General features: G+C 53.3%; 5 protein-coding genes across 5 annotated transcripts; 4 read left to right on the plus strand and 1 right to left on the minus strand.

The window, feature by feature from the left end:
• Positions 1 to 780: 780 nt before the first annotated feature.
• CDEST_11003 (uncharacterized protein) lies at positions 781 to 1,669 on the plus strand. Its single transcript, XM_062927159.1, has 2 exons — positions 781 to 880; positions 936 to 1,669. The coding sequence occupies exon 2, from the start codon at positions 1,098 to 1,100 to the stop codon at positions 1,497 to 1,499; it is 402 nt and encodes a 133-aa protein (XP_062783210.1). The 5' UTR covers positions 781 to 880; positions 936 to 1,097; the 3' UTR covers positions 1,500 to 1,669.
• A 263-nt stretch (positions 1,670 to 1,932) lies between these two features.
• Positions 1,933 to 3,993, plus strand: CDEST_11004 (Putative exonuclease V). Its single transcript, XM_062927160.1, has 2 exons — positions 1,933 to 2,619; positions 2,683 to 3,993. The coding sequence occupies exons 1-2, from the start codon at positions 2,286 to 2,288 to the stop codon at positions 3,960 to 3,962; spliced, it is 1,614 nt and encodes a 537-aa protein (XP_062783211.1). The 5' UTR covers positions 1,933 to 2,285; the 3' UTR covers positions 3,963 to 3,993.
• Positions 3,994 to 4,574: 581 nt separating this feature from the next.
• CDEST_11005 (Putative trimeric LpxA-like superfamily, hexapeptide transferase) lies at positions 4,575 to 5,822 on the plus strand. The gene is made up of 2 exons (XM_062927161.1): positions 4,575 to 5,156; positions 5,242 to 5,822. Exons 1-2 carry the CDS (start codon positions 4,816 to 4,818, stop codon positions 5,612 to 5,614), a joined length of 714 nt encoding a protein of 237 aa, XP_062783212.1. The 5' UTR covers positions 4,575 to 4,815; the 3' UTR covers positions 5,615 to 5,822.
• A 1,182-nt stretch (positions 5,823 to 7,004) lies between these two features.
• CDEST_11006 (uncharacterized protein) lies at positions 7,005 to 8,053 on the minus strand. Its single transcript, XM_062927162.1, has 2 exons — positions 7,627 to 8,053; positions 7,005 to 7,558 (listed from the first exon to the last, which is right to left on the minus strand). The coding sequence occupies exons 1-2, from the start codon at positions 7,962 to 7,964 to the stop codon at positions 7,282 to 7,284; spliced, it is 615 nt and encodes a 204-aa protein (XP_062783213.1). The 5' UTR covers positions 7,965 to 8,053; the 3' UTR covers positions 7,005 to 7,281.
• Positions 8,054 to 11,360: 3,307 nt separating this feature from the next.
• On the plus strand, positions 11,361 to 12,632 carry CDEST_11007 (uncharacterized protein; the record flags this gene model as incomplete). The annotated part of the gene is made up of 1 exon (XM_062927163.1): positions 11,361 to 12,632. One exon carries the CDS (start codon positions 11,361 to 11,363, stop codon positions 12,630 to 12,632), a length of 1,272 nt encoding a protein of 423 aa, XP_062783214.1.
• Between the last annotated feature and the right edge of the window lie 392 nt (positions 12,633 to 13,024).

Here is a 13,024-nt window from a genome sequence, read left to right on the forward strand (position 1 = left end):
CGGGGAGATCTGTTGGTCTAGATCCAGGCTGGCCTTCGGGAGTTTTAATACAGTCGACAAGTGTTGAAAGTCACGCAATTCCAAGCAGTCAATTATGTCAGAACAAGATGTGGAATATAAACCCTCGTGACAATGGAAATTTCTAAGGCCTGATGGCCTAATGGCTAAGGCATCGCTTTCCGGTGGCGAAGATTCTGGGTTCGAGTCCCAGTTGGGTCGACTTTTTTGCCAAATGCACACCCATTCGATGCTGATTCTTATTGGTGTATCAGCCAGAGTTGTTTCATTCGGTATGGCAACGCACTGTCAATTGGTGTGAGTGACAAAGGCGCCAAAGCCACGGCCCGCTGTATAGGGCCGTCTGTCGCCACCCGGTGTGGAGCAACCGGAGGATGAGTAACGAACGGCCAATGCCTGTGCTAGCTGGATTCTAGCATCGCATCAATAGCTATTGAACAGTTTGACTGAAAGCGGTTTCCCCCACAACAGATTGGGCTCAAGGTCGTAATTTACTTATCCTACCCAGTAAATGTTGTCTTCGGCGGTAATCAAACGGCAGCCTGAAAGAGCTTCTCTAGCAAGCAATGAAAACCTGAAGCTTCTATCCGGCCTCCCGGCCTCATCCTCCCAGTCTAGTTATGATCTGGCTGCCTCGGATCAGGCAACTACGAGTCTAATTCTGACCCGCCGTTCTTGCGCCCTGGAAGCTTCTTCTTTTGTATTTCATCTCCTCGACTGTCGACCTTTTTGGCTCTCACTTTGCCCACCTCTTCACCACATCCCTCTCTCGTGTGAAAAAGTACGGCCAAAAGTTTCCGGAGTAGACTTTTGCGTTCAATGAGAGTACTGAATGCCTTCAACAGGTAGCAACGTATTCTAGGTATCTCCACTTCCCTCTCATTCGACCTCTTGAACTGACCAGCTCATTGAAGCAGCCACCGGCTTTCCTCACTCATCAAGAGACGTCTTTTTATCCCACTCCAAGCTCCTCTCAACTCCGGCTTATTCGACGAACTCATATTCTTGTGTCCGGTTTTCCTCTCAACGAATGTGCTGCTCGTCACTCAGCTCTCGGCACTCGGCAGCAGCTTGACATAATGGCGCCAGATCACGCATATGCCATCGGAGAGGTCTGCTATAACATCTGGCTTAATGCGTTCGACGATGGTCTCCTGTCAAAGAAACCCCGTCCCAAGGGCCTGTTCCTGACTGTTTCCGAATTTCTCGAGTACAAATGGACCGAAACGACTGGCGAAGTGAAGAAGACTTGGAAACAGCGCACCGACAGCTGGCGTCCACCAACCTCACAAGAGCAGAACCTTGAGAAGTATCGCAGTGATCATCATTGCATTTGGGTCGGGTGGTTCCTTCCGGCACTATACATTGCATACAACAACCAACAAGATCAGGAGGCTTTGAAGGGAGAGTGTGTCAACACCTACGACGTGGAACCAAAGGTTAGAGAGAATCAATATTTTTCGGCTACCCATAAGTCGTAGCTAGGAGGTCCTTGCAGCAGGAGTGGCTCGAGGCCTTGTTCTCTTTACAACGACGTTGAATGTGGCTGTATAATGCACGAGGAGGGCTCAGTGGCTTCACATGGCAGCGGGTGTGGTGTGTCGTGAAACGCTGCATTTACGTCTGGAAAATCTTCATCTGAAAGTGGCTTGATTAACCTCATGTACGTGTTGCGGAGCGTAGCAGGCCGCCAGTTGGCGTGGGTTCGCGGCAGCGGGCCGGAGCGGCCCTTCGGTCCCGGCGAATGGCCTCATATGCGTGGGGCTGTCACGCCAGCATATTATGACTCTTAACCTTCCACTCCTCAGGCAGTCTCTCTCTTTCGTTCTTTTGCCTGAAAGGACTTGGCTATTAGCCAGGTCACAGCCAACCCTATCATCGGGCCCAGGCTACCAAGTAGAATGTTTCCATGTGTTGTTGCTGCAAACTATCGTTCAACGCTCTGATGTCACAAGGGCTGGCTCTCGACCTAATGTCCCGGCCTGGTGTCGCCAACCTTCCGGCCAGCCGGCAGTGGTGCTGTGACTGATGAGAATATCAAATCGCCAATTGGTTCAGTGCGACTGTCCAGCGGGTCCGTCTGTACGTACCCCGCAACAGATCCCGTGACCGCGCGACTTGAACATTGACGCGTCCCTGGCTTAAACGGCACTTTCATACCCCTCTAGTGGCGATTCTCCGCCGAGTCGTGACGCCCTCGCCGAGGGTCCCCCGTCGCTCCCTTCTCCAACAAGGAACCACCGACATGCATCCCGATTTGCATCACAATGGCAACCTCGCTCTCGCTTGACTCTGAAGACGAATACGGCTACGATCTTTCTCCCGAAGACGAGACTCTGCTGGGCCGGCTCATCACCGACGTCGCTGCCCCCACATCCTCATCGTCGCAGAACCACGTCTTTGCGCCTACCACCTCAGACCTAGGCATCGGCACCGTCGCCGAAGAGGAGTCTCGACTCAACGACATCCCTACCGATGCGCTGTCTTACCAGTCGTCCGGGTTGGCCAAGGGACCCCTGCGGCTTGGTCGCCATCGCGGCCAGAACCCCACAGGTGCCCCCCCGTCGTCACCTGGCGGTGTCGTCGTCTGCTACCCGGATCGTGAGTTTGCAGCTGATATCTGGGCTTTTTTGGTCGAAAACTGACTGACTTGCAAGCGTCTAGTGAGCAAGGCCCTTGCCAGCAATGACCGCCTTCCTTCACCACCCCAGCAGGCAGCAGAGCGGGCCGCTTCCGAGATTCGGACAGCCAACGACACCCGATCGCCGCTTGTGCGGTTTCGCTCCTTTCCTCGAAAGCCGTTTACGGTCACCGACTTGACCTCCAGTGCCTGGTGCGAGCTACAGTACTTCTACACGCTTACCCGGTTACCGCATGGCCGGAAGACACGGACGGCAGCCATGAAGCAGGGAACCAAGGTGCACCAAGACCTTGAGGACCAAGTGCATACCACCGTCCGTGTCGAGATCGCGAGCAAGGAAGACGGCTTCGGTCTGCGGATATGGAACCTGATACAAGGATTGCGGACATTGCGAGACACGGGTATGACCCGCGAGCTCGAAGTCTGGGGCTTTGTCGACGGGAACCTCGTCAACGGCGTCATTGACGGCCTGAGCTTCGAGAATCCTGACCCAGAGTTTATGGAGCAGCTGAGCCAGGGGACAGAACCCCAGCGTCAGTCAAGCATCACGGCCTACTTCCCGTCAAATAAGCCGGCGAACGTGCCCCAAATTTACCTGACGGACGTGAAAACGCGGGGTTCGATGAAGGCACCGAACAGCCCGGTGCTGCTGCGGCCTGCAAAGGTCCAGCTCTTTCTTTACCAACGGTTCTTGTCGGAAATGGCGGCGGACAAGCTGGACTATCTCCGCATTTTCCGCCGGTACGGGCTTGACCCCGACGTGCCGTTCTCGGACTCTTTTATTGCCCAGATTGGCAGCTTGCATGACGAGCTGTTCGACGTTGACATGTCTCCAGATGGCGACTACATCCCGCCGTCATCAGCCTCAACGAACGGTGAGACCGAAGTTTACGAGGAGTCATCAAACCAAACGCGCGCCTCTACGCCAGACTTTGTCAAATACAGGACCCTGCGCGAGCTGCTACCGCTCTTGAAAACTGAGTTGAGGGACACGCTTCCACATGGCGCCGACTCTGTCGGGCGGTTGCTCGCCGTCGAGTACAGGTACCGGGGCGACGGCTCGCTTATTGACAGCCTAGTCTTTCCCATGGACGACCGCGCACTGGATCTCTATCTGGGCAGCACCATGGAGTGGTGGCGAGCGGACCGGGAGCCGCGTGGGGTGCAGATCGAGGAGGCGTACAAGTGCCGGATGTGCGAGTTCGCCGGAGACTGCACTTGGCGGTCGGCCATGGACGAGGAGAGATTGCAGAGCACGCGGCAGCGGCTTGCAAGTCGCAAGAAGCATGTTGCAAATGGCTAGAGTTCTTGGGGTTTCCTTTTTTTTTTTTTTTGGACTGTATCCTGGGTTTTGCTGCTTGCGAGGCGCATCGGTTAGATGAGGAATTCCATACACGTACATCAGGTTAGTCTTTGGATATGAAATCTCGAGCTATAACGCGCTACAGACAATGTTAACACTGGGCAACGTTACAACGTATCAGAGAGACGCTGAGTGTCTCGTGTGCATGGGCGTGTCGAGTTTTGGAGCAGCTCGACGGGAAATGTATTCCGGACTCAACCTTCCACCTCTTGCTTCGTGGCGGCTAGCGAAGAAAAGGGCTGAACACTTGTCCGCTTTTCGGCCCGCGTCCCCGAACCCGCCCCCGCGTCCGGGTACACGGCAACGGGCTCATGGTTCCGCCGCATTACTGATATGCCCAGGCAGGCTGTCACTGACTTGGGACCTGACCACTGCAAGTTCCGGTGTTTACCCATTGCGGCCAGTCAAAAGCTCGACGGGGAATTTTTCGCTCCTCAAGTTAAGATCCACCTGCCCGATCTAAGTGGCTATTTGTGGGGATGGAAGACGTGGTTCGGGGCGGAGCTTCCGCATGTGCCTCTGGAGTTTGGCGATGAGAACCATCCCAGCTGGCTTGCGTCCCTCGTGGGGGTGTTTGCCCAGTCTCACGACGGAATAGAAATTCCTGGGGACTTGGACACGCTGGGTATGTGTCCTCCATCCTGGAGGGGTGGGGTTTCCACAAAAGGCCCCTCGACCTCGTCTTCAATACACCTCCAAGTTGCTCTGCTCAATCCTCCCCGGACTACTTCTGAAGTTCTGTCCACCAAACAAACACCCTTCTCAAACCACCGAGAGCCCTCACATCCATAACATGGGCGCTACATCGCAAAAGGACCCCGAGCTCCTTGGCCTCGCTCGGACCCTCAAGAACACGCCGTGGTGCGAAAACTACGAGCTCATGGTCTCGGGCATGATGTACAACCCCGTCGACCCCGTTCTTGTCGAGGGCCGCCACCGCGGCCGCCGCCTCGCTCGCGAGTTCAACGACCTCGACCACCGCGAGCACACGGTGGACGGAATCAGCGAGAAGAAGACCGAGGTCCTGCAGCGCATGCTCGGGGCCGTCGGCGCGGGGACCTACATCGAGGCGCCTCTGTTCGTCGACTACGGGTGCAACGTCGTCTTTGGCAAGAACTGCTTCGCGAACTTCAAGTACGTCCACCTCGTCTTCGTGAAATTCGGGAGCATTATGCGGACCATCACCGACTGACCTGGCCTCTTCTCCCTTCTCCTACAGCCTGACAATCCTCGACGTGAGCCTCGTCATCATCGGCGACCGCGTCCAGTTCGGGCCCAACGTGAGCATCTACGGCGCCGGCCACGACACGAGCGTGCTCTCGCGCATCAAGTTCGTCGAGTACGGCCTCCCTGTGCGCATCGAGGACGACTGCTGGATCGGCGGCGGCACGATCATTCTTCCAGGCGTCACCATCGGCCGGGGCACCACCGTCGGGTCTGGTGCTGTCGTGACCAAGAGCTTGCCGCCGTACTCGGTCGCCGTTGGCAGCCCCGCCCGGGTCATCAAGACGCTGCAGACCGTCGAGGAGGAGCTGGCGGACCCGGCGAATCCGTACCGGGACTTGCCTGGGAACTTGCCCGATAGGGAATGAAAGGAGTGGGACGCAAGAAAGGGAAAGTTGAACTGAATAGAGAGGAGGGCTGGCGTTGACTTGGCGCATTGAAATAAAATCGTGGACACGCACCGTTTCTTAGACGAAATGCTCAAAGGGGCAACTTTTGTTGCCACTTCTCCCATATGTAGTTCTTCGCCAACCTGTGTCTCCAGTTCCACATCTTCTCGACTTCCCCATTGACAACCAGAAACATACAGCAACTAATTAATCGTTAATGCAAGAGGCCAAATGATAAAATCACAACGCAAGTCACCATGAGCCCCGGGCATCCAACCTTCCCTGAACTACCTATTCACCCAGCACCCTAACAGACTAGAGCACCACAAACGCCTGTGTGGAGGCAACAGTCGAAGACTAGTTCTTCCTCAAACGTGCCAGCGCACGCAGGAGAAAAAGCTGAGAGAACCTTCGAGAGCTCCAACGATTGCACGCTTATGAGCAGGTAGCTGAAGGAGTGCAATGGATTCTCCTACTAGACAGAAGACAACCTCCTGAAGCGTACAGGACAGCTCGTTGAGGTCGTTCAGGCCACCAATGAGGCATGGGAGGCTTGCGCGCCAGACTTATCGGGCCGTAAGTGGACGACTTTCAAATAGGACCCTTCCTTTGGTGCCCTAATTGCTATCATCTCTGCTTTTGAGAAGCCGATGTCGCTTGTCGCTGCGTCGTCTGAGGAAACGGGGGTTCTAAGGGTGCATAGGGCGCTAGGATTGATTGGTCTGGACTGCGAGAAGCCTTTTGGAGTTGGTGTTGAGAGCGTGGAGGAAATGCTCAAAGGTTGGTCGATGAAGCCGTCACTGCAGCCAAGGAAAGACGTAGAGGTAGCTTCGGTTTGAGCTACATGTGGTGAAACCTCTCACAGACAGTGTATGGTTATGCCAGGTCCTTCTGGTTCTTCTCGGACGACTATGTACTCAAAATCATTTCACAAAGCTCTGTCAACTAACCATCACATCTTCTGCCGTTTCTCAAGTCTTGTAGAACACTAGTAGTTACTTCAAGAAACAGTAGGCACGTCGTCCCTTGTGCTATCCATTTGGTTTCTGGCAGTTCTCGTTTCTCGGTGTTTCTCTATCGGAGCTTCGCTGGGAGCATGTCTTTTTTTTCTTTCGCCAACGTCACCCAATCCAAATTATGCTCACCGGCAAAATCTTTTCCAGATGTATCGCAGTTCTTTAATAGACATTGACTCAGTCTCGTTCCATCCCCTTCTTGCACCCCTTGCGCCTACATCATCGCGGTTGAAATGAGTATCACCGACGTGGAGAGAAGCCAAAGAGACAATGATTCACGCCCCTCAGAATCCGGCATTATATCTACAAGACCATGCTTTCCGACTTTCGCCACCCTTGTGACCTCAAAGCCTGGATACAAATATATGGATACTGAAACATTTCAATGGCAACTTCATCATGTTCTCCTTGCTGTCGCCTGCATCTTTCCATGCGGAAAGTGGGAGCCACAAGCGCGAATACAAAACTATCCTTGGGTTGAAGATGAGAAACATGGGTTGAAAATTGAGGCAAACATACTTTCCCTTCGGAAATGCATCCGCACCTGCCGCGATACCTCGATAAACTTGTGTCAAAGTAGGTGAGAGATACACGCTTCGTAAACAATCTCAGACAGGACCGCTTGAGGTCTCACTGCACCAACCATCTCGTGTTGGCTTTTGTTGACTCCCCTACGCTCTTGGATACCAGCATGATGACCTCGCCCATCCATAGCCAGCACAGCGCAACCGGGATCAAGGCAATCAAGACCCACCACAACTCGACCGTCAGCCTGCGCCTCAGCCAGCGCTGACATCTCGCACTAATCTTCCGGCGATGAGAGCACACTGGAGTGCCGTAGACCAAACATCCCAGGCCAGGCCTCGACTCGCACTCTATGTGTTCTCGCCGTCTCTGCATCAGGAGCCTGGGACAAAGATCAGTAAATCCGACAATGGCTGCCACGAATCAGGTGACTCGTCCCGGGGAACATACGGCACGCTGCCCCTGCAGAAGCGAAGGTCGCTGCCGAGGTCACATCGTTTGTCGTTGGGACACTCGAGATGCAGCATGCGCCGCTCCATGAGCCACTCGACCTTGAGTCGCACGCCGGTATCGACGAGGTAGTAGAAGTAGCTGCTTGTGTGCTTCAACGAAAGCGCATCCGGATAGATGAGCTGCTTTGAGATGAGGAGATGGATTTCTGCGGGTAGGTCCGTGAAGTCGATGCGTTTTCGATTGTCGTCGGAGGCTTCGCTATCGGCTGGCCGGACCCGCGACTCCGTCATCGGGCCCGGAGTGGGTCGTTTGCGGGCGCGGACAGGCTCCATCATGAGATGGGGGATGGATTGGGAAGGTGCAAAAGGTGTGCAACGAAGGGAACAATGGCACAAGAACTGGATGATTGTCCCTTTGGTTTGGCTCGGGAAGAAGAAAGAAATGCCCTGGGCGAACGGTATTGCCAATGCGCAGAAGCAAGATATAGGCCGGGGAATGCTGCTGCCTCGCGAGGGGGGGGGCCCGGTCGTCGCGTGGCTTGTTCCTAGCGTGTCAGATACGAAGTTTCAGTGCCGGTCCGCCGCCAGGAACCACATGACAGCAGTAACGCCGGCCGCGGTTGTCAGCCCCGACGGTACAGTTGCCTAGTGTGGCTGGTTTCAGGAACCGCTTTTGCCGAAATCCAGGGCGCTTAACTGATAGACGTGGCCGACTGCTTCGAATAGGCAGCATTCCTGCCTTCGGCTGCCTCCTATTGCGTGCGCCGATTTGATCACCGGGGTGACCCAAGCCTGGGGTTTCCAGCAGGGCTACAGCAGGGCTGAGTGAGTTACAAGCATGAAAGCTTTTCTGTTCAATTCAGGGCTATCGTACCAATACTTGGCTCTGGGCTGATAACTTTCGTCACAGTGCTGGTCAAAGTGTCTTGAGCTCCCCGCACGCGGGTAAATGACATTCAGTCGAGTGCACAGGTGGCACCGGCTGGCCATGGTCCCATAACAAGCATTTACTCATACTTGCTTGGGTCATGAGAGATATGAAGAGAATGATTATTTCGATCGTTTCCCCTGTCCAAATTCAAACCCCTTTTATCCCTTACCGGTGTCTGTTTGAATTCAGGCGTCTTTAGCCAATTGGGCGTCTTGCCCTGCATCGCAAGGTAAATATTTGTCGGATTACAGACTACATGACTTATCGGCTTGAAAGCGTACATGAGGGTACTCACTTACTTGGGGGGAAAAGAGGGACTGGGGTTTCCTTTTCAATATCAAATACAGTATCCATGTATTATAAGAGAACAAGCCGAAACCGGAACGGGGAGATGACTCTCGTCCCGTAACAGACTCTCAGAAGGCATCGATGCTATTGAATACATCACGTAGCCGAGGACATGCTCAATTTGACTGTTTTGCCGCGGTATACTGCGTACTGAGATATGTTTCGGTAAGACTTCGAGCAGATTAGTCCAACACCCTCGTGTGCCGTGTGCGCCATCTCAAATCATACCAGTCAACCATGCTGGCACGAGGTCATCATCTAGAAATAAAGCAAGGCTTTCGGCCGGGCAGAATAACAGTTGTTGTTTGGAAACGCTGCTGAGGCAATTCAGGTCAGGATTTGGGACCTGAAAATATTAACATGCACTGGGTTGAAATTCATGAAATGCTTTCCAACTCATAGCTTTACGTTGACCCGAACACTGAAGCTCGACATGCTAATTATATGAGATACGAACTGAGAGGCATCTCCAGTCCTGCCAGACGAAGAACGATGACACGCCCTCACCAGCTTTGCTTCGTCACATCAATTAGGTTATTAAACAGGGGGGAGCTAACATGTTTGATCGTAGTCTGGTCTTTCACTTCTTGCTTCTGTGAACTGTCCCAGAACCCGAGTCGGAAATCAGTGGAAATGTGTTTTTGATGTGTTGTGTTTCCTCTAGTCTGACTCCCAACAACGGAGCTTTCAGCCGCCTTGTCCCCATCGCAGAATCAATACCATTTTCTTGATTCATCGACCAAAAACCACAGCGATTAGGCTAATTATGGACCGATTCACCAGAATTCCAGCTCCAAATTTTAGTTATCGTTACCCCGGACACAACTCCCCATGGAATCGCCTCTTCCAAGATGCAAGTTGGTACGACAAACGATTGGTTGTCGGTGGCTCTATGTTATTTTTTCCTGACGCCGAGGACTTCGGGCACTGAATTCCAGTTGGAGAAGGCCAAGTGCGCGCCATCGTGATCCCATATCGCGTTATCAGCACGCAGGCCAAAACCTCCCAACAAAACAAAAAGAATTCGGCGGAATGTCGCATACCTGAGACAGACTGGACGCTGTTTTTCACCTCATCCGATCAGGGATGAATATTCAATCCAGCCACTTGAGATGACACAATCAGTCATCCCTAGCACGTTGTTAGAACACCGTGATTCCAATTCGCAGTCAATATCGTTGAACATTGCGAGGTCGGCTGCAGGGTTCGAGGCAGCGGAAAGGAGGTATCCAACACATAGTGGAACATCGACATTTTTCTTCCTATTCCGTCATTCCTAGGCTGGCTTGGATCATCGTCTAGTCGACTCAGTCAATTTACGTTACCTCGAGCTGGCGACGTAGTGGTCAGCCAAGCACATTATACAGAGCAAGATACGTGGTGAAGAGCAGAATGGAATTGCTGGGGTATTCGGCATCATGGTTGACGTCTGAATCAGTCCAACAGGGGGGGGGGTCAGAGTCGCTTCTCAATCAAATTAGCAAGGTGGTATACTTGCATGCCGATTCTTCTTGGTGAGATAAGCCCACGAGGTGGCCACATGCTTACTGGAACGTGGGTTGCCGAAGACTGGAGATTAGTTCAGGGTCCAACTCTGGCATGTCACCGCCGTTTCTGGACATCGGTACCACGACTAGCTGTTTTCCAGAGGGTGTCTTCCTTCAGCTTGAACCAACGGGCATGGGAAGAACCTGCAACCGTCCAATATGTGTGACCATGCGGTGAAGAGTCGGCCAGAAGGGTAGACCTCGACTCATTTCAGCTGAGCCGTTCAACGCCACAAAAACGCGGTCGACACATCCAGAAATGTTTTCGTCAATCGCGAGGTTGGGGGGTGCAACCACATTTGAACCGAATCAAATATTGGGCTGCGGAGAGCGAGGGCTAGTCTGCGGCTGACGAGCGCCCGAGACATCCCATGACACGTGTTTAGCGTCGGCAGCTAGGCGGGAGCACCCTTCGGCACGAGCCTACTAGTCTCTAGACGACAGCATCTGCCACGAGACTCAGTCCTCTTCCACTGTTCAGACTACTTTGACCTCTCTTCAATGGCGTTTTCATAAGGTATGGATGTCTGATTGCTGTGGGGTTGTCCCTAGTGGCAGCCGAAAAGTGTAAGTCGTATGGAATTGTGAAGTGACGCGTTCTTGGCACATTACTTGTCCGCATTGCTGCACATTCAGCTGTCCGCTTCCAGAACGTTAGGACGCTAGGGAACATCACCATCACTCACGGGCACTAAGGCTCTCACAATCGTAAGAACTCCTGTCTGCCTTCTGAATCTCATGTTAAGTCGAATATAAAAAGGACACTCGAACCCAACGAAAATGTGCTGTCTTTTCCCCATCACACTTCATCATACTTTCCTACCGCGCTTCCCTCAATAACACAACATCGACCAAAAGTCGCACATTTTCTCTTCCGTATTGACCTGAGTCTTGTCTGTATTCATCATGTCGTCCCAGCAGCAACCTCGCCCTCTCTCTCACCTTTCGCCTGTTCCGGCTGACAAACTCTTTGCCCTGTACGACAATAAGAAGAAGACACTGAGCCTAAGTGCTGAGGGCAAGGCTGTTCACATCACCACGGACATTCAATTCAAGCGACTTCCTTTCCTTGGAGGTCTCCTTTTCGAACTCCAGGGATGGGTTGGTCCAGTTACCCAAGGCGACCAGCCGTACTCCATCACCGACTCTTTTGATGTCGACCTTCCTAGCCCTGCTCTCCCTTCGGGCAACGTCGTTGTCAGAACCGCCAACAACAAGCGATGGGTTGTCGAGATTGAGGGCCTCGGCTTGAAGAAGACACAGCCTTCATCCAACGATGCTGTCGACCTGCAAGTCCCCGAGACTCGGCTTGTCCCTCCCCCGGAGCCCATCATCACCGGCCTTGGTCAGACCTTCACCATCAAGCAAGCCGATAAGTTCACCGGCGAGGGCGGCAGCGTGAGCATCTCCTTCAACGATGACTTCGTCTCTCTGAAGGACGCCGGTATCCAAGACAGCAACAAAATCCAGTGGGCCTTCACATCTCACCAGACTGGAAACACGGAGGTGGTCGTGTTCGTGGGCCAGACCAACCCTCCCTTCGTGTATCGCATTCCGTATCACGTCACCATCGTGCCCTCCAACGAGGCTTCTAACACCAACCTCAAGGCCTCAGCCCTTTTCTCAGTCGCCGAGGTTCCTGCCAACGGCACCAACGGCAGCACCAACGGAGCTCAGAAGAACGGTGCCGAGGCTGTTGGCCTTCCCTTGTCCTGGGATGGGGTTGTCAACGTCGGCCTCAATCTGATCAAGAAGCAGTACCCCGATGCCGTGCTCTATGTGGTCGAAGCCAAGCCTGCCACCACCAAGCCCGTTCTGAATGAGTGGGGTCTCTCCAAGATCCGCATCATCACCCGAATTGGCGGCAACAAGACTGCCATCATCCAATCGACCGGATGGGGTCAGTTCGGTCAAATCGAGGTCCTCCCTCACCCCCTCTTGGGAAATTCCTCCATCCCTTGGCCTTTGTCCTTGGACATCCACGAGGCGTTTGCAATCCTTCGCAAAGCAGGGTACCAGGAGTCGGTTTACGGTGTTGTGTTGCGTCAGCCTGTGACCGCCACCGCCGACCAGCCGTTCTATATCTTCAACATCGGAAACCAGTCCATTGCCGTCGGTGTCGATGACCGCAAGGTTCAAGACTTCGGCCCTACCGGACAAGAGACTCAGCAGTCCTAAAGGGCTCTTTGGCAAAGGGTAAACGTGGATAGGCGAGATAGAACAAGGAAAACCTAGTACCTCCTTTCTTTAGCAGTCTTATTCTCAATCTTGATACTTCAGTGGTTCAACATCCACCGCCTCAAGATATCTTCTAGCAACTAAGTAGTGTTACAATTAATTTACTTTATATGGCCTAACCAATCCCACAAAATGAGGAGAGTCCCATGATGAGAGAGCTGTCCCTCCACCACCCCGAGTGCTTAACTGACTTCCATCCACCTTCGGCACATCGCCAGCGGTACTGATTTGCAGTGCGTTTCAACAAGATGCCATGTATTCCACTGATCAAGGATCTATCTAGTTTGGTATGGACTTCATATGTGATAGGCTATTGCCAAACTTGCTCCGTG

The sequence above is a fragment of the Colletotrichum destructivum genome, chromosome 7 (assembly GCF_034447905.1).
Source record: "Colletotrichum destructivum chromosome 7, complete sequence".
Classification (NCBI taxonomy): domain Eukaryota; kingdom Fungi; phylum Ascomycota; class Sordariomycetes; order Glomerellales; family Glomerellaceae; genus Colletotrichum; species Colletotrichum destructivum.

Excerpts from the sequence above, each read along its gene's own strand:
- CDEST_11003 (XM_062927159.1), top strand. The coding sequence starts at position 1,098 with ATGGCGCCAGATCACGCATATGCCATCGGAGAGGTCTGCTATAACATC.
- CDEST_11004 (XM_062927160.1), top strand. The coding sequence starts at position 2,286 with ATGGCAACCTCGCTCTCGCTTGACTCTGAAGACGAATACGGCTACGAT. Across the intron at positions 2,620-2,682 it reads CGTCGTCTGCTACCCGGATC|TGAGCAAGGCCCTTGCCAGC; the intron begins GTGAGTTTGCAG and ends GCAAGCGTCTAG.
- CDEST_11005 (XM_062927161.1), top strand. The coding sequence starts at position 4,816 with ATGGGCGCTACATCGCAAAAGGACCCCGAGCTCCTTGGCCTCGCTCGG. Across the intron at positions 5,157-5,241 it reads AACTGCTTCGCGAACTTCAA|CCTGACAATCCTCGACGTGA; the intron begins GTACGTCCACCT and ends CTTCTCCTACAG.
- CDEST_11006 (XM_062927162.1), bottom strand. The coding sequence starts at position 7,964 with ATGATGGAGCCTGTCCGCGCCCGCAAACGACCCACTCCGGGCCCGATG. Across the intron at positions 7,559-7,626 it reads TTCTGCAGGGGCAGCGTGCC|GCTCCTGATGCAGAGACGGC; the intron begins GTATGTTCCCCG and ends TCTTTGTCCCAG.